The sequence below is a fragment of the Castor canadensis genome, chromosome 7 (assembly GCF_047511655.1).
Source record: "Castor canadensis chromosome 7, mCasCan1.hap1v2, whole genome shotgun sequence".
In the NCBI taxonomy this organism is placed as follows: domain Eukaryota; kingdom Metazoa; phylum Chordata; class Mammalia; order Rodentia; family Castoridae; genus Castor; species Castor canadensis.
Genome location: NC_133392.1, coordinates 162,221,287 through 162,247,794, shown reverse-complemented (window position 1 = coordinate 162,247,794; position 26,508 = coordinate 162,221,287). Strand labels below are relative to the sequence as shown.

The 26,508-nt window shown below is 54.1% G+C and overlaps 1 protein-coding gene across 1 annotated transcript; it reads left to right on the top strand.

The window, feature by feature from the left end:
• The first annotated feature begins 5,695 nt into the window (after window positions 1-5,695).
• On the top strand, window positions 5,696-17,384 carry Gabrd (gamma-aminobutyric acid type A receptor subunit delta). The gene is made up of 9 exons (XM_020171465.2): window positions 5,696-5,906; window positions 12,504-12,616; window positions 12,826-12,893; window positions 12,983-13,203; window positions 14,443-14,525; window positions 15,030-15,167; window positions 15,786-15,941; window positions 16,234-16,445; window positions 16,687-17,384. The coding sequence occupies exons 1-9, from the start codon at window positions 5,839-5,841 to the stop codon at window positions 16,984-16,986; spliced, it is 1,359 nt and encodes a 452-aa protein (XP_020027054.2). The 5' UTR covers window positions 5,696-5,838; the 3' UTR covers window positions 16,987-17,384.
• The last annotated feature ends 9,124 nt before the right edge of the window (window positions 17,385-26,508 follow it).

The window sequence follows — 26,508 nt, the reverse complement described above, 5'->3', positions numbered from 1 at the left end:
TTAAGGTGATGGATTCTGGTGGTGGTTTCTACAAACCTGCACATATTCAACACTTGTCAATTTGCATACTTAAAATCAGTGATTTTATGGTAAATGAATTTTGTCTTAATAAAACTAATTAAAAAATAAAATAAAATAATATACAATCTGGACTCCAGTCTATGACCTAATGGGTTTTGCTTGATCTGACTCTGTCTGCCTTGCTCCACTACCCTGCCCCATTGCTCGCACCAGGCCCGCGTCAGCCTGGCTTTGCTTGCGTTTGGACTTGCTAGTGGGCTCTGGCCTCTGGACCTTTGTGCTGTCCATTCTCCTGGAATGCTATCCGGGTCTTGGTAGCTGCCTTTTTTTTTTTTTTTTCCAAAAGTGGTAGGGTGTTCTGCAAGTCTCAGCTCTGTCACCCCATAGAACCTACTTCATAGTATCTGTTCACTGACTACCCAGCCAAAGTGTCCTCCAGCACGGCTACACTTGACCATGTCATCTTACTTAAGTCCCTTACGACATGTGTTATGCTGTAACTCACCTCTTTCTCTCTCTAGTTTAGTGGCCTATTGTCTATCTTCTCCTAGGAACAGGGACCTTTTATCTCTTAGTCACATCCAACACTGACACCAGTAGCCGGCCTGTGATAGGATGGCCAGTTCTCTGAATGGCTGAGGTGGACAGGGATCTGTGAGGGGCTCCCTGAGGTACTTTAATTCCAGTGTCCAGGATGAGAAAGATGACAGCAAATCTGCTTTAATTTCTCTAACATCCCAGAATCAGCATCCAGGTCAGCAGGAGCCAGGGGGTCCAGTTGTCTTCCTCACCTGGCACCCGCGGGAGCCCACAGAGGCCACGATGCAATTTCAGCCCAATGTAGGATTTTGTCTCCCTGGCCATCCATTTTGGGATTTTCACATTATCAGCTCAGTCATGCTCATCTCCAGCATAGGATGTTTATCTCACTTGATTGACACTTGTGTTTAACATTTTCTATCGTAGGAACAAATTCAAAATGTCATTTTAAAAACAATATATGAAGCTGGAGGTGGTGGGCTCATACCTGCAATCCCGGCTACTTGGGAGATGGAGGCAGGAGGTAGGAGGATCCTGGTCCGAGGCCATCTGGGCAAGTGTGAGCCTTCTTTGAAAAGCAAATTAAAAGGAAAAGAACAGGGGGGCGGGGCTCAAGTGATGGAGCCCTTGCCTAGCAAGCATGAGGCCCGGAGTTCAAAACCCAGTATCACCGAAAACAAATCGAAATACTGCAAAATAAATAAACAAGTAATAAAACTTAAATATGAGACTAGAATTCTGGCTTCTCTACGTTAGATACGAGCGATGGTACGTGCATATGTACCATCTGGCTCAAGTGTGGATTTTTGTCCTAAGTGCCAAAGTTTGATTGTTGGTGATTCTTATGCCTTGGTTGCTGCATCCCCCGTTGATGTAGGTGGCTGGTCTCGGGGCGGCTCTAAGTGCTTTGCATTTGCTCCTGCCTGCCAAGTTTCTTCTGCTTGCTCAGATGAATGGATTCCATCTGAAAACCTCAGGATTAATAATTACACCCTCAGCTCAATAAAACCCGCTCTGTATCTCTGCCATATTCTCTATTCTTCACAAATCATCAGGCAGGGACTTCAAATCTACCTAATGTAACTCCCTCTTGCAGGCTGCATGACTCACCTCCACCTCCCAGGGCCGGGCAGCCTGCTGCTGCCATGGGTTCAGGCCAGCTCTCTGCTCTGCCCAAGCCTCACCCTGTGCCACGAGCACCAAGGAAGGCAAAGGAGCCCATGGGCTTGCCTGAGTTGGCCTTCAGTCCTCTCCTTTGCGGCTTTCTTGAGGCCACTCAGGCCTTGCTGTCTACAGATCTGCTGAGCCAGTGACTCCTGGGGCTGGGGGCTCCAGTGACTCCAGGTGTCCTGCTCTGTGCCATCAGGGGAGAGCATCAGATCTCCCCACACTGGACAAGAGATAGCAGCCATTGTCCTGGGCATCCAACTAGAGGTCCACTCGATGGAGATGCATAAGCAATGAGGGAGACTGAGGAGACTGGTGTCTGGAATCAAATGCTAGGCTTGGAGTCCCAGCTGCTTTTCTACTGCCCTTCTAGGCTGGCAGTGGACACTACCCTGTTCTCGGGTCACCAAGCTAGGAGGAGGGGCCTGTAGGGAGCACATGGCCTTCGGAGATAGATGCCTCCTTGTGATGGGTCCTCAGTGTTTCTGAAGTCACAGGCGGAGGAATTCCCCAACCTTACAGCAGTAGTGGTGTGAACATGGAAATAACCCAGCATTTTCCAGAGAAGGGAGGCAGCTGAGCCCCTGCTAAAAACAACCTGGGACTTTTATTATTTTATTTTTATTATTATTATTTTTTTGTGGTGGCACTGTGGTTTAACTAGGGCCTCACGCTTGCTAAATAGGTGCTTTACCACTTCAGCCATGCCCCCAGCCCTTTTTTGCTTCAGTCATTTTTTTAGATAGGGTCTCTTGCTTTTTGCCCAAGGCCAGCCTCGAACCACAATTCTCCCTCCTGATCTCTGCCTTTTGAGTAGCTGGGATTCTATGTAGTACAGCGTCCAGCCAATTTTTTATGTTCTGTATTGGCATTTGAATGCAGGGCTTTGTGCTTGCTGGGCAGGCAATCTACTGCTTGAGCCGATCCACTAACCACCTGAGGGTGGTTTTTTTTTTTTTTTTTCCGGTGGTGCTGGGGTTTGAACTCAGGGTTTCACACTTGCAAGGTAGATGCTCTACCACTCTTGAGTGCTCTCCCTCCAGCCCCCTAGTTTTTATATTAGCATAAATAAATCGTATAAAGGGGTTTCACTGTGATATTTCTATACATGGATGTAATGTACTTTAATCACATTTACCCCACTACTTTTTCTTCACACTCTCCCCCTCTTTTTTGGAACAGTTTTTAGTGGGTTTTGTTATATATATAAATATATATATATGCACATCAATCATATTTGCCCCCCTCACCATCTCCTTTTTCTCCTCCTTCGTTTTGGCTCCCTCTCCAAACAGTTCTCTTTTACAATCACACTGAGACACTTTTTCGTTTGTGTGTTTGTTTTTGCAGGACTGGGGAATCAAACCCAGGGCCTTGTGAATGCTAGGCAAATACTTAACCACTGAGCTACATCCCAGCCCCTGGAGACTCTTTTAACAGACCCCAGTGTTATGGTTCCTAGAACTGCTCCCTACTCTCACCCTGTAATTTTGTACATGAAGAAAACCAAGCCGGCAGAAATGTTCCCTGAGGACACACAGCCAGTCAGGAGGAGAGCTGGGAGCATACTCAGCCCCTGACTGTGAGATTTCCCGAATCCTCAAAGGGAGGGGAGCAGTGGATTCTTCCTTCTAAGCCGCGTGGAAATCCCTGCCATGGGGCCTGCGCTAGCCTGGAGCTGCCACGCAGGACCACGGCTCTGGTTCCTAGTCCTTGGGTGGTGGGGCTGCTCCTCAACTGGCTTACTAGTTCTGAGGTAGCTGAGCTTCCCTGGGTGGAGCTGAAGATGAGGATGGGGAGAAAGATGGGTTACACATGTCTGGAAGTAGGACAAAGCTCAGAAATGATAGCAAAGTGATTTGCAAAAGTCCTGAAGAAGGAAAAATGAAAATTCCCATTCTTTGCATCCACACTGAAACCCCAATTAGGGACAAAATGGAACTAAAATGAAACATGCAAGCTGTGAGGAGAAAGCGACATTTTGTTTTACAGTAGGTAAATACTGCAGCACTCTGGGAGGGAGCGGCCATCAGGCCCGCGGATGAAGTTGTGACACTGTAAGTAAGCCCAACTTGTCTGCGGTGATTTCTTCACCTGCTTCTCTACTTGCTGTTTTGAAACACATTTGTCTTTAGGACTCAAGAAGAGACAAGTGGCTGCCACCAAATAACCAGACCAACGACTAGATGTCTGTCCAGCCTAGCCTGAGCTACACATATGAAGGGTCCAACTCCATGGCAAAGTCCAACGTTCGTGTTACGCACAGAGAGTGGAGGCGACTGGAGAAAACAGCCATAGAGACTGGCTCACCAGAGGAAGTTGGTCCGTCCAGTCATGGCCAACAGTCTCTCCAGAGATCATCAGCCCTGAAAGCTCAGACATTGGGAGGAGTGTGACTTCAAGGTGACTTCATTGCATGGTTCCAAACAGGCTGAAACACACCGGTGAGGAGCATCGTCCAGAGGCATGCTGACCACAGTGCTGGCTTTTGGAGACCACACCTGCCGCTTTACTGCATTGGTTAAGCAGTTATTGTGTGCAGGGAACACAGTGAAAGGAAAGGGCCGGCAGACACCATCCCCCGGGGAGCCTGAGAGGAAGGGACAATGTTCTGTGCAGATCACAGACTCAGGCAGGAGCTTCAGAAGCACAGGTAGTCAGTGCTTCCTCACCAAAAGGACTCTCTCCAGCTTGGGCAATGAGGACCCTGAAGGGGGCATTTCTTAGAGCCAGGTTATAGGACTTAACAAACCAAATCAGGAACCAGGCAAGGGTTTTGCAGTACTGGGATTTGAACTTAGGGTTCTACCTTGAGCCACTTTCCCTTTTTTTGTGATTTTTTTTTTTTTTTGATAGGGTCTCAAGAACTGTTTGCCTGGGCTGGCTTTGAATTGTGGTCCTCCTGATGTCTGCCTCCTGCGTGGCTAGAATTACAGGCATGAACTTGTAAAACTTCCTTATACTTTATGTTCAAAGGAATTAAAATAGCAGATGTGTGGGGCCTCCATTTTCTCAGCCCTTTGGCGGCCTGGAGGTGGAGCTCAGCTTATCAGAGCCTCACCTGTCAGGCCGTCCCAAAGGGTATGCTGGAGCCTGATGGTCTCAGACAGAGAAGTCAGGGTCTTCCCTCTACCACAGCAGGGGTTTTTATGTTTTAATTTTTATTTATTTTGTGGCACTGGGGTTTGAACTCAGGATTCATACTTGCAGAGCAGGGGCTGTACCCTTTGAGCCACACCTCCAGTCCATTCTGCTCTGGTTATTTTGGAGATGGGGGTCTCGTGTACTATTTACCCAAGCTGGCCTCCAACCGCTATCCTCCTGATCTCAGTCTCCCAAATAGCTAGGATTATAGGCATGAGCCACAGGAACCCAGCCGCATCAGGGTCTTGATGCCGCATCAGAGGCTCCTGGGGATGGGAGGGTGTGGAGTGGAGGAGTCTTTTTTTGGGAGAGGTGATGATACCTTAAGACGACTGCACCCTCCATGCCTCCAACCCATGCAACCCGGGACCTGGGAGCGCCTACAACCCCCCCCAGGTAAGCCCAGTGTCAGGGACAGCCAGTTGGTTCGCCTGTCCATGCGGGTCTTGCGATAGGGTTGCTTGTGGGACAGATTCCTGGAGGGACCCGCTTGCAGCCAGGAAGAGCGGGAGTTGGGGGGTCCCGGGCGCCAGACTCCCCATCCAGAGCGGTGGCCCAAAACCGAGGGTGAGCGGTGCGCGCAGCTCAGGGGCAGCTCCGGAGAGGACGCAGTGTGGAAGGTACGGTGCCGAGTGGGGTGCGGGGGCGGCGCGGCCCGGATACAGTGGCGGCGGTGGCGAATGAGGGCGGAGCTCCGGCCGGGCGGGGTGGGGGAACGGGCGAGTGCGGGACGTGGCGTGGGAGGTGCGTTGCCAGAGCGCGGTGCGGTGGGGCGCGTGGCGCGGCGAGGGCGGGCGGGCGTGGAGCGCGGGGCGGGGCGGGGAGGGTTCCGCGCTCCATCCGCCCCACGCGCCCGCGCCGCGCTCTTCGCGCTCCCGCCCTCCGGTGTTGCCGCGCGGCCGCAGGCGAAGCAACTTTGCTGCCCCGAGGCCGGTCGGCCCCGTCCCGCGCAGCGCCGGCGAGGCCATGGACGTGCTGGGCTGGCTGCTGCCCCCGCTCCTGCTGCTGTGCGCGCAGCCGCGCCGCGGGGCCAGGTGAGCGGGCGCGGGGGGTCGGGCGGGCGCTGCCCCGGGAGCCCTCGGCGGGGCGTCCAGACCGCGCTGCCCGGGAGCGGCCGGTGCGAACCTCGGTCCCCGCGGAGCGTTCCCGCGTCCACCCTCCCGTCTGCCCCCGGGCTCCTCTCCAACAACTGCCCCGACGCTGCCGATGGCCTCGGGACCCCGCTGCCTTGCGCGCGCCGCCCGGGTGCTGTCCGCCGTCCCCGGTGCTGAAGGCGCCGGCTGCGGGGCAGGACCAGCGCAGTGCGGGACGGCGCCCCGTGTCCTCGGCCGGCCCTGCCCGGCTGATGCCCTTCCAGGCGCTGAGCTGAGGCTTGTCGGGACAGCTGCGGGAGGAAGAGAGGAGAGATCGAGAACTGGAGGTGGGGTGGGGGAGGGACTGCCCGTGGGCGCGAGCAGCGTCCATTGCCACTCCGGCTGGACGCACCGGGCGGGCACATCCTAACGGCTGTGTTGTTAGCGGGTCCCAGTCGCTGGGGAGGAGAGAGGGGGGGTCTCCTCTTCTCTGGAGCCTTTTCAAATTGCAGGGACTGAAGTCCAGAGTGTGCAGGTGGACGGCTGCCAGGTGCCCCCAGCAGCGGAGAGGGACTGCGGGGTTTCTTGTTAACTATTAGGGGATGGAGGGATCTGCCTCCCCAGAGAGGGGAGAGGCCGAGAAGAAAGATCCCTGGGCTGGAGCTCTGACCGTCCCTCTGACTTCTGCACCGGCACCATACCTGGCTGGCTTTTCTCCTCTCTCAGATCTATAATGGGATCATGGTCACCAGGGAATCTTGGGTCCCAGCACTCAGCCCAGCCCCCTGCTGTGGGAGTCGTGAGAATCCAGTGAGGGGCCTTTATGAAAATCATCGTGGTGCAGGGTTTGCAGATAAACAGCCCAAACAGGTCCCCCAGCATTGTGGACTTCAGGGTCACTCTGTCTCCAGGGTGGACACTGGAGACGGTTAGACACCAGAAATGGCTGGGCATCAGTCTGTATTTCGGCTTGTAGGCATTCAGGGAGTGTGTACAGGGTGTCAGTCCTTGCTGGTGAGTGGGAGACAGACCTAAAAGGCATAGGTTGGGCCGGAGACCACAGGCTGGGTACTGATTGTGAACCTCTGAGTAGCTGCTGTCCTGCGAAGAGCTTTGCTCTTTCATCAGCCCCCCACCATGGACCTTTTCTCCCTTCCTCCCATCTCCTTTCCCGACTTCAATCCAGCAGAAGGGATGGCATGGGGTTTCCCGGCAGATGTATGTGCCAGGGGCTGGGGTCACTGTCATCCAGGCCCACAGCCACGTAAGCCAAGAACCTGAAATCCAAAAGATCTCAAAGTTTTAGCCCAAGTTTGACACCAAAACTCATCTGGCAGCAAATCCTCAGCTGCACTTGACACGCTTACTTTGTGCTTATTACTCTACTGATCCTATTAATAGATTTCCTGCTGGGAAATTCTCCAGACCCCACCACAAGTCTGTATGTGCAGCATAACCCCTTCCCAAAATCTGAAAAATTCTGAATCCTAGCTCATGGTGGCCCCTGGGATCTTGGATAGGGATTGTGAAATTGTTTACCTGGGCAGGAAGGCTGGGAGAACACAGCCCCTCTGGGAGGAGGGCTCTGGGGTTGTCATCATTCCCATCCTACAGGGGGAGGGCACCCTGCATGGTGATAGATGCCACCACCCTGCAAAGCCCTCATCTCATCCTTTAATGGCAAACAGTTACTGTCTTGCTACATTTTAAAGTATCTTTTTATATGAAGCTGCCCAAGCCTCCTGCTCTTGGCTTTGGCCTGTCAATGGCACAGGATGAAGACATGGCTGAAGGCTCTGTCTAAGGTGGGATGTGACTTGGGGACCAGGGACACAGTTGCCAACTCAGCCCTTGTGATGACCTTCAGACTTAGCGTGGCGCTGTCTATACAGGGCCTCCTGTCCATCAGCTTTTGTGTTCCCTCCACTCTCAACAGCTGCCCTTCTTCCCTTAGCCTCTAGGTCCTCATCTTTGGGGTGGTGTGACGGGCAATGTCCCTGCTCAGTCCAGATCCCAGTGTTTCCTCGTGGAAGAGGTTGGCGGGATAAGAGGGGAGTGCAGGTGCTACATTCAGGGGTGCTCCCTGAGCCTGAAGATCCACACACGAAGTGGACACTGAGCTTGCTGACTGCTTGCCGTGTGGGTGTCCTCCCGGGCTGCTGGCACCTCCATCTCCCTGGAGCTTACAGTGCGACAGTCCTCTTTGCCTTGGTAACTGGGATGCTAGTGAGGTTTGTGTTGCTCTAAAAGTGGAGCTGTTGGGAGCTGTGGGCTTGTGTGTGCACAGTGGATGGATCCTGCAGGGAGAAGCATCCTGTTGCCTTGCTCTGCTTTCTGTCCCCACGGGCACAGACAAGTGACAGGGAGGTGTGGCTTTGTTTCTCAGTGGGGCTGGGCGGGGGGGGGCGGGGAGGACGGCCTGATGACACACTGGGAGCAGCCCAAGATGGCAGCTAATACGTCTTCACCATGCCTGTTCTGCTGCACGAGTTTGAATTCCTAAACTCAAGTGCAGACTTGGAGCTTGGCGTATGTCTGTGAGCTTCTCCGTTCATCCACCCAAAGGCTATTTCAACTCTAGGCCACCCTTGGGCTCCAAGACCACCAGGAAGAGTCTGCCGCCCTCTGCCAAGTTCTCCCTGACTTACAGCAGAGTGAAAACCTTCCTGCCCCACACCATGCTCCCTGGTGGGGTTTGTGCCCTCTCACCCTGCCAGCAATGCCTGCTTTGTGTAACCTTGTGTGAGCCAGTTGTGGCGTCCAGCACCAAAAGTCTAGCTAGAGCTCGTCTTCCTCCACACCCTAGTCCTTCACATTGGCTCAAAACTGGGAAAAGTCACTGTCCTAGGAGAGAGGTGACATGGAGTAGGTGGAGTCTTCTCACTCCAGGAGATGGCAAAGACCACTGCTTTGCTGGTCAAGGTGAGCCTCCTGGGGCTAACCTTATGCCCCAAGCAGGCCTGGGACTGGGGGAGAGGGAACACACACGTATGACACCAGCCTGAAATGGGTAAGAGATAGGTCCCAGGAAGGGTGGTGTGTCCTGATTGCCTCACTCCACACTGCCTAGATGACAGCTGGCTAGTCCAAAAATAAAGTCTCTTTACACCTGACCTTCAGGGCGACTTCCATTTGTATTCCTAGCTGTACTTTGTGAGGGGCCAGGACTTAATTTAACTATTTTGTGCCTTGTTACTGTAGTCCTGCCTTGTCCCTAGCCCTGCTCCAGCCGTCAGCCTGGGGTCTGGTGGGGATAGTGTCTGTCTGGAATGGAGACAGTAGATTTGTACATCTTATACTGCCCAGGGTGATGTACCAGAGTACTTGAACTGTGTAGATCAGAAATTTGCAAAACCTCGTTAGCTAAGGAAATCTTGGTTCAAAGAGAACCTCTTCAAAAGACCAATAATATGAAGCAGAAAAAAGAAAAGTGTCTGGATGGAAAGTGGGGACCTGGGTGCCCCACCGTTGGTGCCTCCCAAACCCAGGTGGCCCTCATGGCTCCTAAGACACACCTAAGAGTACAGTGCAAGAAACAAGGTCCTGTGGGACAGAGGGAAAGGGCAGGCTGAACCCATCTCCCCAAGTCACTTCCCATAGTTTCGTCAGAATTGTGTTTAAAATGTGAGCCTCACCATGCATCCTCTTGTTCAAAATCCCTGTCTGACTCTCAATGGAGGCTTATTCTGTGTACAGGGCCTTCTGCAGCCCCTCCTCCAATATTCACCGTGGCCTCTGAGCTTTCCCTGCCCACAGTCCAGAACCCTCTCTGGCTGCCATGCCTCTACCTTGGATACTCAGTTTCATGCCTTTGGGCTCCAGTGTCATGTTCTCAGGGAGGCTGTTCCCCTGTATTGCTGCCAGCCCTGCTGGGGGCATTTTGGCCCCTTATATGGAGCACTCAGTACTCTTAAAGCCACTTGCTTTGTTTCTCCACACAAGACTTGGACCTCTACATGGCCTGAGCTGGGGCTATCTATTCATGGCTCAGCCTCATTTCCAGAGGAGGGCCCACATCAAGAGGTTACTTGATGACATTTGTGGATGGATGGGTGGATGGATGGATGGGTGGGTGGGTGGATGGGTGGGCTGATGGGTAGATGGGTGGATGGATGGTTGGGTGGATGGATGGATGGGTGGGTGGGTGGACGGGTGGATGGAGGGTGGATGGATGGATGGGTGGGTGGATGGATGGGTGAGTGGGTGGATGACTGGATGGTGGATGGGTGGATGGATGGGTGGATGGGTAGATGGGTGGATGGATGGTTGGGTGGATGGATGGATGGGTGGGTGGGTGGATGACTGGATGGTGGATGGGTGGCTGGATGGGTGGCTGGATGGGTGGCTGAATGGGTGGGTGGATGGATTGGTGAATAGATGAATGACTAGGAAGAAGACCTGGGGCTTTGGTTCCTAGGGCTTTGTCTCAAAGTAGGACTCAGAAAGGTGATGCATAGCCAGGTGCAGTGGCTCATGCCTATAATTCTAACTAACCATGAGGCAGAGATCACAAGGATCTTGATGGTTTGAGACCAACCCGGGCAGACAGTTCTAGAGACCCATCTCAACCAATAAGGTTGGGCGCAATTGTGCATGACTGTCATGCCAGCTATGGGGGCAGTGGAAATAGGAGGATGGAGGCAAGGCTGGTCTGGGCATAAACTCAAGACCCTATTTGAAAGCAAAAAGAGCTGGCAGTGTGGCTCAAGTGGTAGAGTGCCTGCTGAGCAAGCACAAGGCCATGAGTTCAAACCCCAGTACTGCCAAAAAGAAAGAAAGAAAGGTGATGGAGAGTGGAAGGTGCATTCATGAGTGAGGGGGAGGGAGCTGGAGAGTCTGGAGGGCCAGCAGGCAGCTCAGTGGGAGAAGCCAGAGAGAGAGAGAGATGGGGGCAGTTACAGCAGGCCTGGAGAAAGGTGAAGGGGCTGGGGAGACAGGGAAGAGTAGGCTGAAGGTGGAGCAGGAGGAGGAGGCATGGTCCCTTAGCGTAGCAGAAGGCTCCTTAGGAACGGAGTGGAGAGAGGGGTTGGACTGTAATTGCCTGTGTGAGGAGCTGGATGTGGAGACTAGTGACAGGGCTTGGGCTTGACTCCTGCAGGTAGAGTGAGCCCTGCTGCTACCCTTGAGGGAGCAGGAGACCAAGGGTGAGCCTGGATGGGTGCCCCATGTGAGGAGGGGAGCAGTCAGTGCGTGGAGGAGAACCAGCCACTTAGGATCTGATGCTGCGCAGAGACTGCGGCCCTCTGGCAGTGACCTGATGGAATAGCCCAGGGAGGGACCTGATCTCTCTAGGCCAGGAGTATGGCTGGCTCAGATTCTCTCCCCCAGGGCTCAATTCAGGCTCAGGGCCAAGGTGACCCAGAGGCCTGGTCTGAGCCCCCTGGAACAGCAGTGAGCCGGAGTAACAAGTGCCTCGCCTCCATCCTCACTGTTTGAGGAGGGTGCCCTCCTCCACAGTGGACTGTCCCTCCATGGTCATGGGCAGAAGGATGGGGTACATCAGTGTCCCATATGCTGCTGCAATAAATTAGCACAAATAAGGTGGCTTCAAACAATGGACGTTTATTCTTTTATGCTTCTGCAGGTCAGAAATTAAAATTCTCTGGAAAGTCTGAGGGGTACCTGTCCCAGTCTCCTCCCCTGCTTCTGCTGGTGTCAGCAGTCCTTGACTCCTAGACGCACCCTCTGTCTTCCCTCTTGCCTGTTTTCCCCTAAAGACAGTCATGGGATTAGGGCTGCTAATGACCTCATGTTAACTAAGCCCATCTGCAAAGACCCTGTTCCCAAACAAAGTTTCATGCAGAGCTTTCAAAGGACATAAATTTGGGGAGACACTGTTCCTCCCAGTTCAGATGAACTGAAGAAGGGGTGGGTGGGGTAGTTGGGGCTCCGTGCCCTGGGGAAGGGGCAAAATGCCTCCTTTGTGTTGTCACTTTAGATCCCATGGGAGGGAGCACTATCCCCTGTGACCCTGCTACAGACAACAAAGCCATACAGGCTGCTGTGGGATTTGCCTGCCCCCAGTGGCTCTGGGGTCAAGCTGAGCCCTAGAAGCACTGGGCATTTGGAGGGCCCAGCCTAGGCCTTCCAGAAGGGAGAAAGCAGGAGCCTCTGGGCCCAGCGTGGGGGCCCCCCCTCTCCTTATTCCTCATACTTCTTTCTTCTCAAGAAAGAAGTGGGAATCTTCACTAGTAGATGGTGACAGGGAGGTCTTATCTCTGTTGGGGTCCTCCAATTTCTCTTTGGGGCTTTGGGGTGGCTACTTGCCTGGACTCTGGGTTGCCCTCCCTGGGCAGGAGGGAGCCACAGGAGGCCACTGAAGGAGCCTAGGGGGTCAGCCACATACCGGGAGGGGCCTGCAGCGAGCAGACAGGCAGGTAGAAAAGCAGGGGACCTCCCTCCCAAGCTTTCCTGGGTCAGGCCCAAGCTGTCCGCAGGGGCTGCTGCCTGGCGTTCCCTGCGTTCCCTGGCGTCCCCGAGGATAGTGCTTCACCCCCGGGCTCGGGCTCAGGCCCAGGTCTCCTGCCAGTGGGCAACCAGACGTTCTTGCGTTCCCAGGGCGATGAATGACATTGGGGACTATGTGGGTTCCAACCTGGAGATATCCTGGCTCCCCAACCTGGACGGCTTAATGGAGGGCTATGCCCGCAACTTCCGGCCCGGCATTGGAGGTGAGGTCACAGGCGGGCAGGGACCACTTCAGCCTGGGTTGGCTGCATGGGTGAGTCCCGAGCCTGCAGAGGCCCTGGTTGTCCCTTCCTGTCCTGCCTCTCTGGGCTTGAGTGAAGAGCCTGGCCTGGCAGGGCCGTTGGGGACTCTGGACTGGGTGGGGACCCTGACATGCTGGCTTCAACACCACCACCCTTGCTTCTTCTCGCAGGCCCCCCTGTAAATGTGGCGCTTGCCCTCGAGGTAGCCAGCATTGACCACATCTCAGAGGTGAACATGGTAGGTGACCGCCGCTCTGCACCACGGGTCACGTGCACTGAGAGTAGGATGAACTGACCAGTACCCCGGCCACCCTGCCGCCTCTGCAGGAGTACACCATGACCGTGTTCCTACACCAGAGCTGGAGGGACAGCAGGCTCTCCTACAACCACACCAATGAGACCCTGGGCCTGGACAGCCGGTTTGTGGACAGGCTCTGGCTTCCTGACACCTTCATCGTGAACGCCAAGTCAGCCTGGTTCCATGATGTGACTGTGGAGAACAAGCTCATCCGGCTGCAGCCCGACGGCGTGATCCTCTACAGCATTCGGTGAGCCCGGCCTGTTCTCTGCGTCCTGGAGAAGGGTGTCCAGGCCCCAGCAGTGGCTCACTGGGTGCTGCAGGGCTAGCGAGCCCGGGAGGCTTCTGCTGCTAGCTGAGATGGGGTGGGTAGAGACTGTGACGTTAATTACACCCTCTAACTCCCAGCAGCTGCTTAGGAGAGACATCAGCTCCGAAGGTTTCTGACAGGGAGCCAATAAATGTGGCTTTTTGTTTTTAAAATGGGCTTAAGTTCCTAGAACACAAATTAACCATCTTAAAGTGAATGGTTCACTTAGGACGCTTAGTACATTCACCTTCTACAATCCTTACCTTTATCTAGCTCCAAGACATCCCATTGTCCCCAAAAAAGCTCCCAGTGTGTGAGGTGTGAAGGCTACACCCATCAAACAGTCACTCTTTACTTCCCAATCCTGAATTCAGACTGAGCAGCACCAGTCTGCTTTCTGCCCCCACAGCTTTGCCTATTCTGGAAGTTTCATGTAAACGGAATCATACGCTATGTTACCCTTCGTGCCTGGAGTCTTCCACTCAGCATCGTGTGCTCAGGGGTCATCTGTGTTGTAGTGTGTGTGCCTGCTTTATTCCTTTTCATGGCTGAATAATACTCCATTGCGTGGGTAGTCCACATATTGTTCATCCGTTCGTCTGGGTTGCTGTTGTGAACAGTATGGCTCTGAACATATATGTGTGCCTATTTGTTTGGACACCTGGTTTTAGATACATGCCTTTTAAACATTTTTTTAAAAATCTAATTTTCTGCTCCTGAAAAATCAGAACAATTGGCAACCCTGTGGCCATCACCTTTCCCTTGGGCCAGGGCCTGGGAGTCTAGGCTGGTCCCTGCCCTATAAGCCCTGAACTTGGACAAATAGCCAGGCATTTGAAAGGAGAAGGACAGTGGAATGGCACAAGTGATAGAGTGCCTGCCTAGCAAGTGTGAGGCCCTGAGTTCAAACCCCAGTACCGTTAAAAAAAAAATGTAGAAAGGAGGAAGAGAATGAATGAAACCTACTTCATCATAGTCCTAAAGTTAGTTTCAAATATATAAAATTGGCCACAGTTTTCACCCAGACGCTGGGAATTTTGCAGACAAAGCCCGAGAGGCAGCTGGCTGCAAGCAGGCCACTTCTCTGAGTTGGTGCAGGGGCATCTCTGCCTGAAGGGGGAGGGGAACTGCCAGTTTCCCAGAGGGCTCCTCGGCCTCACCGATGCTTTGTCTGGGTAGGATCACCTCCACAGTGGCCTGTGACATGGACCTCGCCAAGTACCCAATGGACGAGCAAGAGTGCATGCTGGACTTGGAGAGCTGTGAGTGCCGCCCCTGGCAGGTTTGGGGCTCCTCCCTGGGTGGGCTGCTCTGGCTTCTCCAACAGGGCAGGGGCACTCAGAGGCCTGTGCGCCCAGGGCCTGGACAAGGCTGGTCTGGTTCAGAGGGTTAGGGTCTGGCTTAGGGGTCAAGGAAGCAAAAGCCTGGGCAGAAGAACAAAGGGCTGGAAGGTCTGGAGCAGCTTGGCCGTGGGCCCCTGGGGTGAGGCCTGGGAAGGATGGGCTGTGTCCACCAGGCTGACCCAATAACACAGACCGCGGTCAGCCTGAGTTCCTGTGCACCGTCAACAGCTGTGGCCCTACTTTTGTCAGCACTCCTGGCCCCATCCACCAGCACAGATGTGCAGGGCATGGTCCCAGAGCCAACCACCTTTGTTCCTGGCTGGACTCTTGCTCTGTCCCTGTACTGGGTCAGCCCACTCTCAGAACCCACGAATGGCTGGGCGTTCTTGCCTGGGCCTGTGCCCACTTGCAGCTCTCCTGCAGATGGCTACTCTTCTGAAGATATTGTCTACTACTGGTCTGAAAACCAAGACCAGATCCACGGGCTGGACAGGCTGCAGCTGGCCCAGTTCACCATCACCAGCTACCGCTTCACCACCGAGCTTATGAACTTCAAATCGGGTAACGAGCCGGCTGTGTGTTCTCATGCTTCCTAACCGAGCCACCTGCTGGCTGTGAGGGTCTGAGGAGGCCCGAGCTGCTGAGCAGCACAGGCTGTGCCCACACGGGTCTGGGGATATGCCATTGGGTCACATGGCCTGGTTTCCACCCTCTTATCCCTCAGTCCTTTCTCTCGTCCCAACACTCTGAGCTTATGGGGAACTTTATGAGGGTAGGCGGGGGAGAGAGCCTTCTTAGCCCCAGGACTAAGAAGGTCAGGCCACCCTGACCTTCCAATGCATAACTGTACATGGAAGGGGTGTTTGCAGAAAAGGGGGCAAGCCCTCTCTGAATGGCTGGGAGGGTCCATCGGGGCCAGTTCAGGAAACCTGAGGCCAACAGCAACACTGGCCTGTCTCTCCTCTTTATTCTCTGGGTGGCCCTGTAGTAGGGCCAGACCTAGGGCAAGAGCGACTCCTTGACCCATCCAGGCTGTGTAGGGTGGGTGGGAAAGTTGAGTTCTGGGGTCTCCCTTCTGAGTCTCACAGTGGACCCAAGTACCCACCAAGGGGGCCTTGTGTCCTGATTTGTGGGAGGGTCGGGCAGGGAATGCTGGTCTGATGGGGGTTGTCTCTGCAGCCGGCCAGTTCCCTCGGCTCAGCCTGCACTTCCAGCTACGGAGGAACCGGGGTGTCTACATCATCCAGTCCTATATGCCTTCTGTCCTTCTGGTCGCCATGTCCTGGGTCTCTTTCTGGATTAGCCAGGCAGCAGTGCCTGCCAGGGTGTCTCTAGGTATGGGAGGGGGCTCGCCTCTCCTCCCTAGGAGCTGGAGGAAGGGATGCACATGGAGCAGGACACCCTGCAAGCCACGAGCCTAGCCCTTGGACCCCAGGTCCTGTGCCACCCATCTTGAGGCAGTGGCCAGCCCAGCCAGGTCTCTTCTGAGAGCCTGACCTGCATGGGGGAGGGGATGAAAGGCTGGGTTGCGGGGAGACCCTCCCTCTCAGGCCCTGCTGAGCTGGGGGAGGAGAGGGGAGATGGTGGGGCTCTAGTAATGCCCACCCATGTCTGCTGTGCTTATCAGGCATCACCACTGTGCTGACAATGACCACGCTGATGGTCAGCGCCCGCTCCTCCCTGCCCCGGGCATCGGCCATCAAGGCGCTGGATGTGTACTTCTGGATCTGCTATGTCTTTGTGTTCTCTGCCCTGGTGGAGTATGCCTTTGCTCACTTCAATGCAGACTACAAGAAGAAACGAAAGGTCAAGGTCAAGGTCACGAAACAGAGGGCAGAGGTAAGAGGCGGATGGGCGTGCCTCAGGGCTGAGAACCAAGGATGGACCCTCACGGGGCACAAGGGAAGGGGTGCATTCCTGGGGACCCACCCAGGCCCCTCTGCTGGTAGCATCTGGGGCAGTCATTGGGGCTCCTCGGGTCACACTGCCACTTGCCCAAACGGAGTCCTGCGTGGGAGCCCTGTTCAACCAGAGCCCTGGTTCAGCACTTAGTCCTGTCCCTTCCCCTCCCCCCACGCAGATGGACATAAGAAACGCCATTGTCCTCTTCTCCCTCTCTGCTGCCGGGGTCACCCAGGAGCTGGCCGTCTCCCGCCGGCAGTGTCGCGTCTCTGGGAACCTCATGGGCTCCTATAGGTCAGTGGAGGTAGAGACAGGAGAGACGAAAAAAGAAGGGGGGGCCCGCCCAGGGGGCCAAGGGGGCCTCCGCGCCAGGTTCAAGCCCATCGACGCAGACACCATCGACATCTATGCCCGTGCTGTGTTCCCTGCCGCCTTCGCGGCTGTCAATATCATCTACTGGGCGGCCTATACCATGTGAGGGTCACCTTCACTCACCAAGCTGCCCAGGGGGTGGCAGCTGCCAGAAACTCCCAGACGAGGAGCTCTCTGTGCGTTTCAAAGTGGGATGACGGTGACAGTTGTGCCGCTTAGAACAAGAGGAAACCTTGGCCTCCCTCAGCTTTACCCCAACCTCTCCAGACAAAGCAACGTGGGCTGCCGATGGTGGTAGAACCGGCCTGACCTGAGGCTGAGCCAGGCATGATGGAGCCCTGGGGAGCTATAATTTTTGGACACAGACTGATCTTGATTCTAGGCCTTTGCTCTGCAGGGGGAGGCAGGAGTGGACAGCCTCTGTCATGGTGAAATGGTGGTGAAGGGCATCATGAGGTCTTTGGGCCCAGCATGAAATAAAGCTTTGACCTGATGGCCCAGTTAGTCTCTGTTGCAGAAGCTGTGCTATAGCCTCCTCTCCCTATGCCCGGAATGTCATCGTCCCCACAGGCTCAGTGGCAGGATTTGGGTTGGAGGTACAGTCTGGGAAAACCCACAGAACACTGGGTGGTTTATGTACACTTTTGGGGAAGCAGTGGGGTCAGAGTCGCCAGGAGGCTGAGGTTGCCAGAGGGGTGGATCTGGGAGCTTGGGAAGGAGAGGAATCCACTTTGGTGACACTGGTGTCCTGCGTTGATGCCTTTCTTGTCTTGATGGGGCCATTTCCCTAAATGTGAAAGCAGGTTCAGGAACATGGCTGGGCACCTGAGCTCAGGAGTGGCCGATCCCAGAGCCCTGTGATTTTGAGATGCCTTCTCCAAATCTCAGAACTAGGGACAACCACAGGGTCAGGGGAACCAGGGGCTACATCCCAGAAAATGAGCTGTGTGGCCCTGTGCAGGGCACCAGCGAGGACAGAGGTGTGGGGGCGTGGAGGCTGCTCAAGGAGTTGCCACCTCTTGGTCTCCCAAGATGTGATGCCTTCTTGGATGAGGTAATGGGAATTCAGAGGCCACCCAAGGCCCTACACATGCCCTCCAGTCCCTCCCTACCTGCTGTGGCTGCCAAGAACTCAGCATGACAGACTGCAGCCCAGGGACCCACAGCCACTGGAGCCTATGACAAGCAGCTCTTAATAAGGGGTCTAGCTTTCCACAGCACTGGTCATTCCACAAGAAGAAACAAAGGGTACAATTAGCAGAACAGCTGTTCACACTGCATCTGCTGCATGGTCCAGCCTGCCACAGCCAGCAGAGGCCAGCTTGAGAAGTGACAAAGTCCATCAGGTCCAGCACCCTGCTTAATCAGGGTGGTGCCAGCCCATGCCCACTGGCCCTGCAGCAGCTCCCTGGTGTCCCCCACCCCCACCTCACTGGAGAGCTTAGTGGCGACTGTGTGAACCATCGAGAGTGTCTGCTGTCCACTGGCCATAGCACGGCCTGGCCAGTAGCCCTCAGTAGCCCTAGACTTTTGTCAGTGGTAGAGTCATAAAGTCACCATGGGGCCCGGGACACAGGGATGAGCTGCTCCTAAACAGCAGAGAAGGGCATTGGCTCCTCTGCCCAGACCATAGCCTGGTCCTCACCACCTCTGCCTCCAGCTCAAAGAGCCTTCACTTCCTAAGGACCCCTCTTTTCACCCAGGCTGACCTGTGGGCCTGTGCTAAAATATGAGGCTGTAAAACTTGGCAGCTGAACTAAGGGGTGGGAGGACTGGGCTCTAGTGTGACCAGGAGCTGCAAACAGAACAGGCCTCGGAGCCAGCAGGGAGCAGGTGGCCAAGCAGCAGCAGAGCCGGATCTGGGTCAGCTGAGGCTCCAGGCCACCTCCCAACTGCAGGGGGAGGCAGGCCGAGTCCAGCCACCTCGAGGTAGCCCCAGGATAGACATTTCCTACTCTGGCCCAGGGACAGGGGCTCTTTCCCCACCTCAGCACCTTTGCTGTGTGTGCCTCCCTGCAGGGTTACTGTTCTCTACCTCCATGGACCCAGAGAGTAACTCAGGAATGGGGGACCCAAGCTAAGGACAGTGCACTTGGGATCTTCTGGTCCCAAGAGTGCTGACTGCCACCTCCCACCCCAGGGACAACCAAGTTCCTGCCCCAAGGAAGGCGGATGGTCAACTCCGGCTCTGGATTATTGTGGAGGGGTGGGTGGGTCCCACAGGGTGGGTTTTGTATGCAGAAGGCAGCAGTGTGATACCTTCCAATGCCAGGACCTGCCCCTTCCCAGTGCCTGCTATGCCCTGCCTCCTTGCCGCCTGTAGGCTGCCCTCTTTCTGTAGCATGTGCCCACGGGGAGCTATTTAAAGCAGGCCTTTGCGACTGCCTTGGGTTCCCACGCAGCCAGGCCCACCCAGGCAGCAGCCTTTGCTTGATTCCGCAACCAGCAATCACTGCCTCCAGTGTGCAGGCTGCTATTTCTGCCCACATATTTACAGGGCGGAGGAAGGATGGGAAGGACTGATGCTTTTCAAACACCGGCTTCTATTCTGGCAGCGATGAGAAGAGCAGACTGAAGGCCAGGGGCAAATCAAGTCTGCAGCTGAAAGGAACCAGCTTTGGGTGTGTGGGGGGGATGTTAGCACCACCTGTCCGTGATGGCACCTGAGGAGGAGGGCGGCAGGCAGGAGGTGCCTCATCCCAGCAGGGACAGGTGTTTGGGGTTTGATGGCTCCGCCCTCTCTGTCCAAGCTGGAGTGTGTGCTGTAAACATGGATTTCTAGTGGTCCTGGAGCTGGGCCCACTCTTTCCCTAGGCTGGGGGGATGGTGAGAGGGCCTGTTGCCAGGGGACAGTGCCCTAGCTTCTCTCTGCAGCTGGGGCATGGTAGCGCTTGTCCTGCCCATCCATGCCCCAGTGTACAAGCCTGCCCCTCCTGTCAGTGATGCACAAGTCCATGTGGAGGCCTGTTCTGCTGTGGGTTCCCCTCCAGCAGAGCCTAGACAAGGATGTGGGTGCAGGGAGTTGATTTGAGGGTGGGGTTGTGAGTTTTCTAGGGCCACCGTAATAAACCCCAATGTGGGCAGGGTTGGCTCCAGGGGAAAATTTCATTCTAGGTTCTAGGGCTACTGGCAGTCCTTGGTTTGAAGACGCATGACCCTAATCTCTGCCTTCATCACCACACAGCCTCTCTCTCTCTCTCTCTCTCTCTCTCTCTCCTCTCTCTCTCTCTCTCTCTCTCTTTCTGCTGGGGTTGGAACTCAGGGCTTCTGTCTAGCTAAAGCACTCTATCCCTTAAGACATGCACCTGTCCTTTTGTATTTTGGTTTTGAGATAAGGTCTCACTAAATTTCTCCAGGCTGGGCTAGCCTCAAACTCTTGATTGTCCTGCCTTTACCTCCCAAGTAGCTGGGATTACAATGCCTGGCTCTCTCTTCTTCTACAAGCACCTGTCATTAGATTTAAGGCCCACCTCATGTGACCGATCTTAACTGTAGATAAAGTCACATTCTGAGGTTTGGTGTGTTGCAGTCTAGGGGGATGCTATTCAGTTCAGTCCAGGGTGACGCCAGAAGCAGAAGCCACAGAGTAAGAAGTTGGGAGAGATGAGTGAGGAAAGAGGAAAAACCGGAACTGTGCTTTGTGACCTGGGCCACCAAGGTCCAGTCCCAAGGGGCATGTATCCACTAACCCTCATCACCCAGTGAAGGCTTTTCTGGGTCACTGCTGTGTACAAATTGATCAAACACCCCTGGCACTGCCAGGGAGTGAGGTCTAGTCACCATGCTGCTGCTTGAACCAGATGCAGCCTGAGGGGCACAGGGACCCCATCCACACACACACACACACACACACACACACACACACTGCTCAGACACTATGTTAAGTTCGCCTGTGACTAACTCTTTAAGGAGGTGACTGTCATAGCAACAATGGCCACCAGAAAAATCCAGCAGAGGATTGGTGTGATAAGTTGGGCTGTCTCCATGGCTACAGGTGGCCCCACGGCATGACATGCTTGGATCAATTACTTCCCTCCTCCTCACCCATCCCTGGCCAGCATGCAGGTAGAGGCACCTCTGGTGCAGGGACCCAGGCCCTGACAGGGTGAGCTGTTAACCAGCAGAGCTCATCTCTCACTCACCAGAGGCTGGAAATCCAAGGTCAGGCCAGCCAGGTCAGATTCTGGAGAGGGCACTCTTCTGGGTAGCAGATGGACAAGCTTCACCTTTCTGTAACTTCACATGGCAGGAAGAGGGCAAAGACCTCTCTGGCTTTTTAGAAATCTGTTCACAAGGACTCAATTCTTGTGACCTAACACCGCTGGAAGGCCCAAATATCATCACATTGAGCATAAGATTTCAACCTATCGACTTTGGGAGGACATGACATTCAGTCTACAGCTGACCTCTTCTTCATACTTGTCCAGAGATAGTTCAGTGTCTTCACCTCGTGTCTATTTATTTATTTATTTAGGTGATACTGGGGTTCGAACTCAGGGCCTCATACTTTCTAAACAGGTACTCTACTACTTCAGCCACTCCACCAGTCCTGAGCCTTAGGGCTAAGTAGGGGGAGAATTGGGGCAGGGGACAAGAGTTGTGTGTAATTATCAAACAGTCCTGGGCCCAGGTATGGTACAGTAGTCAGAAGTGTGTTCTGTTGGACCATCATGACTATTTGACCATCGTGTCAGGACTGGTCAGGCAGGGCCTGGTCACAGTAAGGGCATCATTGCTATCCAAGGCGTAGCTTCAACTCTTGTCACAAGGTGCTATCCATCAGTCCTGTCCCTCCTGATCCCAAGGTGGCTGCAGGGTGATGCTCAGAGCAAGACAGATGTAAAATGGAGACAGGGAGGCCAAGCTCTTCTCCTGCTTCCAGTTCCCCTTTGGACACTTGCACCCAAGGGAGGAGTCGGTGCTTCTCAGCAAAAGCAGAATCTATGTTCTGTCACACATGCCCCTCTCCCCAACTCTGCCCTCGGTGACTTCACCTCATCCTGCCTGGCAAACACCATTGGCAAGGCTTCGATTTTTGGGGGAGTTGGCGTATCAGAAGGCCAGGCAGGATGAAGGGACAAGGCAGCTGCCTCTTGTTCTTGAGGTTGGGGCTGTGTGGAGAGCAAGGATGGGTGTCTAACCTGTCCTGGACCTCTAGGGAGCCTATCTAGGGCCCAGGAAGGGACCCAGGAGGAGCCCAGGGCTCTAATGGGACCAAGGAGCTGAATGCATGTCCAGTTAGTGACTTGGAGGGGTCACCTCAAGCAGGGGCAACAAGGGGCAGCAACCCTGGTGGGAAGGGTGCAGGGACTCCCCACCCCCCCGCCCCGCCCTGACCCGGAACCACAGTTCATGGTTCCTGCTAGGAAAGCTTACCAAGGCCAGGGTTGCTGTGACTCTTTCAAGCTTTTGTTCTGGGTTGAGTCTTTGAGGATGTCTGTAGAGGTAACAGCTTGAAATTGTCTCCCTCCAGGGCACAGGTGGGCTTGTTTTCTGTCCACTGTACAATACCTGAGTCCTCTAAGCTCAGCGTCAGTCCACACGTGTGATGTCAACTGGGCACAGAGTGCTAATCCTAAGGGGTGTGGGGACAAGGGATCTGGCACAAATGCACCCATGAGCTTGCTGTGTTGTGGGGAATAAAATCCTGTGTCTTCTGACAGCACCTGTGAGGCTGAGGGGCAGCTTCTGAAACCTCAGGCCCCTCATGGGCTGGAAGCTTCCTCAGCCACAGTGTCAGCTGTTCAGCAGTGACCAGTTCAGAGCCTTCTGACCTCTCCCCACAAGCTGGGTCCAGTTGTCCACAGCTGGGACTGGTAAAACTTAGGAGGAATCCTCAGGTGCTGCCCTGGGTTCACAGGAGCCTCTCCCCCTTCACACCCAGACTGCTGTATGGGGGAACCGAGAGAGAAAGCAATTGGTCTCCCTGTCGCCCCCTTCCCCTAGTAAATGGGCCTTGTGAAGAGTGTGAATCAGAGGAATGGAGAGGAGAAATATCCACTTCCCTCCTCCCTCCTATCCCCTCCTGTCCCTTCCCCTTCCCTTCCTTCCGGCTCTCCCCTCCCCTTCCTCTCCCTCCCCTCCCCTCCCCTCCCCTTCCCCTCCCTTTCTTTCTTCAATACTGAGGGTGGCTAAGCAGGCACTCTACAACCTGACCTATGTCACCAGCCCTTATAATTATTTTCTTGAATAAGTTCTCTTATTTTTGCCCAGGCTAGCCTTGAACTGCAATCCTCCTATTTATGCCTCCCACATACCTGGGACCACAGGTGCACGCCACCACACCCAACCCATTGACTAAGATGTGACTGAGATGGGGGTCTCACTAACTTTTTGCCCAGGCTGATCCTCCTGATCTCTGCCTCCCACAGAACTAGGACCTCAGGCATATGCCACCACACTCAAGATGGGGTCTCAGCTAACTTTTGCTATAGCTGGTTTCAAATCACAATCCTCCTGATCTCTGCCTCCCAAGTAGTTGGGATTATAGGCGTGAACCCAGCCTCCAGATCACTGACTTCTGTCAATTCCCATTCCCCCACTCCCAGGACTCTGAGGAAGAGCTGCCTCTTCTCTGGGCATCAGGGGGTGGTGGGGTCTGCCTAGGGCTGAATCAACCTAGGACCCGATGGCATCTGCTCTGCCCCTTTTTACCCGAACAATAGTTTTACAGAACAGTAGCTCACAGGGCCTGCTTGCTGACAGTTTGGCAAGGAGCTGACAGGGCACTGCTGGCCAGGCACATTCTCTCGGATGGGAGGTAGAATGGCCCCAGCAAGGCTGGGGACAGACTCCTGTCCTGCCGGCTCCTCACCCCTGCCATCCTGCCCCTCTCCACCCCATCAGGAGGAGTTTCTAAACAGAAGGGCCTCACCCCACTTATGTTCCCACAGTGGCCTTGGGCCACTGATTCTAGGACCCTCTCAAGTCTCCCTGGATGGCCAGTTGGCTGGGATGGGGACAGGGCCCTGAGCGCAGGTCCTCAGCATGGGTTGGCCTCACCAGCTCCATTTCCCTGGGCACCAAGGACTCCACACTCAGCCAGGTTCTGGTGGCTCACACCTGTAATCCCAGCCACTTGGGAGGCTACATTTAGGAAGATTGAGGTTTCAGGTCACCTTAGGCAGATAGTTTGTGAGACTCCATCTCCAAAATAACCAGAGCAAAAGGGACTGGAGGTGTGGCTCCAGAGGTAGAGCATCTGCTTTGCAAGCACAGAGCCCTGAGTTTGAACCTCAGTCAAAGGGGGCAAAAAAAAGGATTCCACACTCCCATGTGTTGCCAGAGCAGGTTGCTAGGCCTGCACTGGAAGCCTCCAGTCGTCTTGATGACAGAGTCCCCAGGAATCCCCTAAGTGCTGTGGCAGAAGGTGGACAGATGCAGTAGGGCATGTGCCTGCTGTGGACTCTGGGAAGGTTGCCACAGCTTCCAACCATGCAGTGGGTGTGTGTGCCCCCCCCCAAGGGTGTGATGCAGATTAAGGAGGTGGGCTTGTCAGGGGGAGGTTCAGCGGGTGCCAGCAAGCCCTGGCCCCTGCAGATGAGATCCTGGGCATCTGCTCTCTGCAAAGAGATGCTTCCCAAGGAGAGAGATGCCTGGACACGCCAGGCTTCAAGGCCTTCCGGACAGAGCCTCCCTGCTGGGCAGAGCCCTGCTGGTCCATCTGCTGGTTTTCTGGACCAGCACCACCTGGCAGGGGCCTGCCTCCTTATGTCCTGGCAGAGAGGCTGCCGCCTGACATGAGCGGATGCCAGGGCGGGTGTCTGGATGTGTGTGGGTGTATCCGTGAGTGTGTGAGTGTGTGTGTGTGTGTGTGTGTGTGCGCGCGTGCGCGCGAACATGCAAATTTCCATCTCAAAGGCCATGGAGCCACGGGTTAAGTGGAGACCATGGAGTACTTGGGCTGCCTCTGCTGCTGGCCGGTCACCTCCCACCCTGGTCATTACAGCTTGCAGAAGCTATCGGCTGCAATGCAGGTCTTTCCTTGGGACAGTTCCAGAGATGGAACTACCAGCCAGGTGACATGGTCACCCATCAAACTCTGATGACTTTTGTCAACTTGCTTCCTTTTATTTTTTATTTTTATTTTATTTATTTTATTTTTATTTTTATTTTATTCATATGTGCATACAATGTTTGGGTCATTTCTACCCCCTTCTCCCCCACCTCCTCCCTCTCCCCCCCCCACTCCCTCTTCCCCCACACTCCCTCTCTACCAGGCAGAAACTATTTTGCCCTTATTTCTAATTTTGTTGTAGAGAGAGTATAAGCCATAATAGGAAGGAACAAGGGGTTTTGCTGGTTGAGATAAGGATAGCTATACAGGGCATTGACTCACATTGATTTCCTGTGCGTGGGTGTTACCTTCTAGGTTAATTCTTCTTGATCTCACCTTTTCTCTAGTTCCTGGACCCTTCTCCTATTGGCCTCTGTCGCTTTAAAGTATCTGCTTTAGTTTCTCAACATTGAGGGCAACAAATGCTATTTAGTTTTTTGGGTGTCCTACCTATCCTCACCCCTCCCTTGTGTGCTCTCGCTTTTATCATGTGATCAAAGTCCAATCCCCTTGTTGTGTTTGCCCTTGATCTAATGTCCACATATGAGGGAGAACATACGATTTTTGGTCTTTTGGGCCAGGCTAACCTCACTCAGAATGATGTTCTCCAGTTCCATCCATTTACTTGTGAATGATAACATTTCGTTCTTCTTCATGGCTGCATAAAATTCCATTGTGTATAGATACCACATTTTCTTGATCCATTCGTCAGTGCTGGGGCATCTTGGCTGTTTCCATAACTTGGCTATTGTGAATAGTGCTGCAATAAACATGGGTGTGCAGGTGCCTCTGGAGTAACCTGAGTTGCAGTCCTTTGGGTATATCCCCGAGTGGTATTGCTAGATCAAATGGCAGATCTATGTTTAGATTTTTAAGAAGTCTCCAAATTTTTATCCAGAGTGGTTGCACTAGTTTGCATTCCCACCAGCAGTGTAAGAGGGTTCCTTTTTCCTTACATCCTCACCAACACCTGTTGTTAGTGGTGTTGCTATAACCCCAGCAGCACAGCAACTAAGAGGTAGCATAGATAAATGGGACCTCATAAAACTAAAAAGCTTCTGCTCATCAAAAGAAATGGTCTCTAAACTGAAGAGAACACCCACAGAGTGGGAGAAAATATTTTCCAGCTACACATCAGACAAAGGACTGATAACCAGAATATATAGGGAACTCAAAAAACTAAATTCTCCCAAAACTAATGAACCAATAAAGAAATGGGCAAGTGAACTAAACAGGACTTTCTCAAAAGAAGAAATTCAAATGGTCAACTTGCTTTGTAAAGGACAGTCCCATGGCGGGTGGCAGGGGAGCCTGTCTCTCTCAGCCGTGCCAGGCCAGGGGATAAAGGGCGATGCCTTGGCCGTCTGTGGGTATGCGGCCTGGTCACCTGACAGAGCAGTTCATAGACAAGCCTGAGCTCAGTCTCCCAGAAAAGGTGGAGAACCCTGGGGAGGGCAGGGCTCAGCCAGTGGCAGGTCCCTCTGCCCCTGTGGACACCTCGACACCTCAGGACCCACAGGGGCTGTGAGGCTATCGGGCTGGGAGTAGGGAGACCTTTTCCAGCATTGGCAT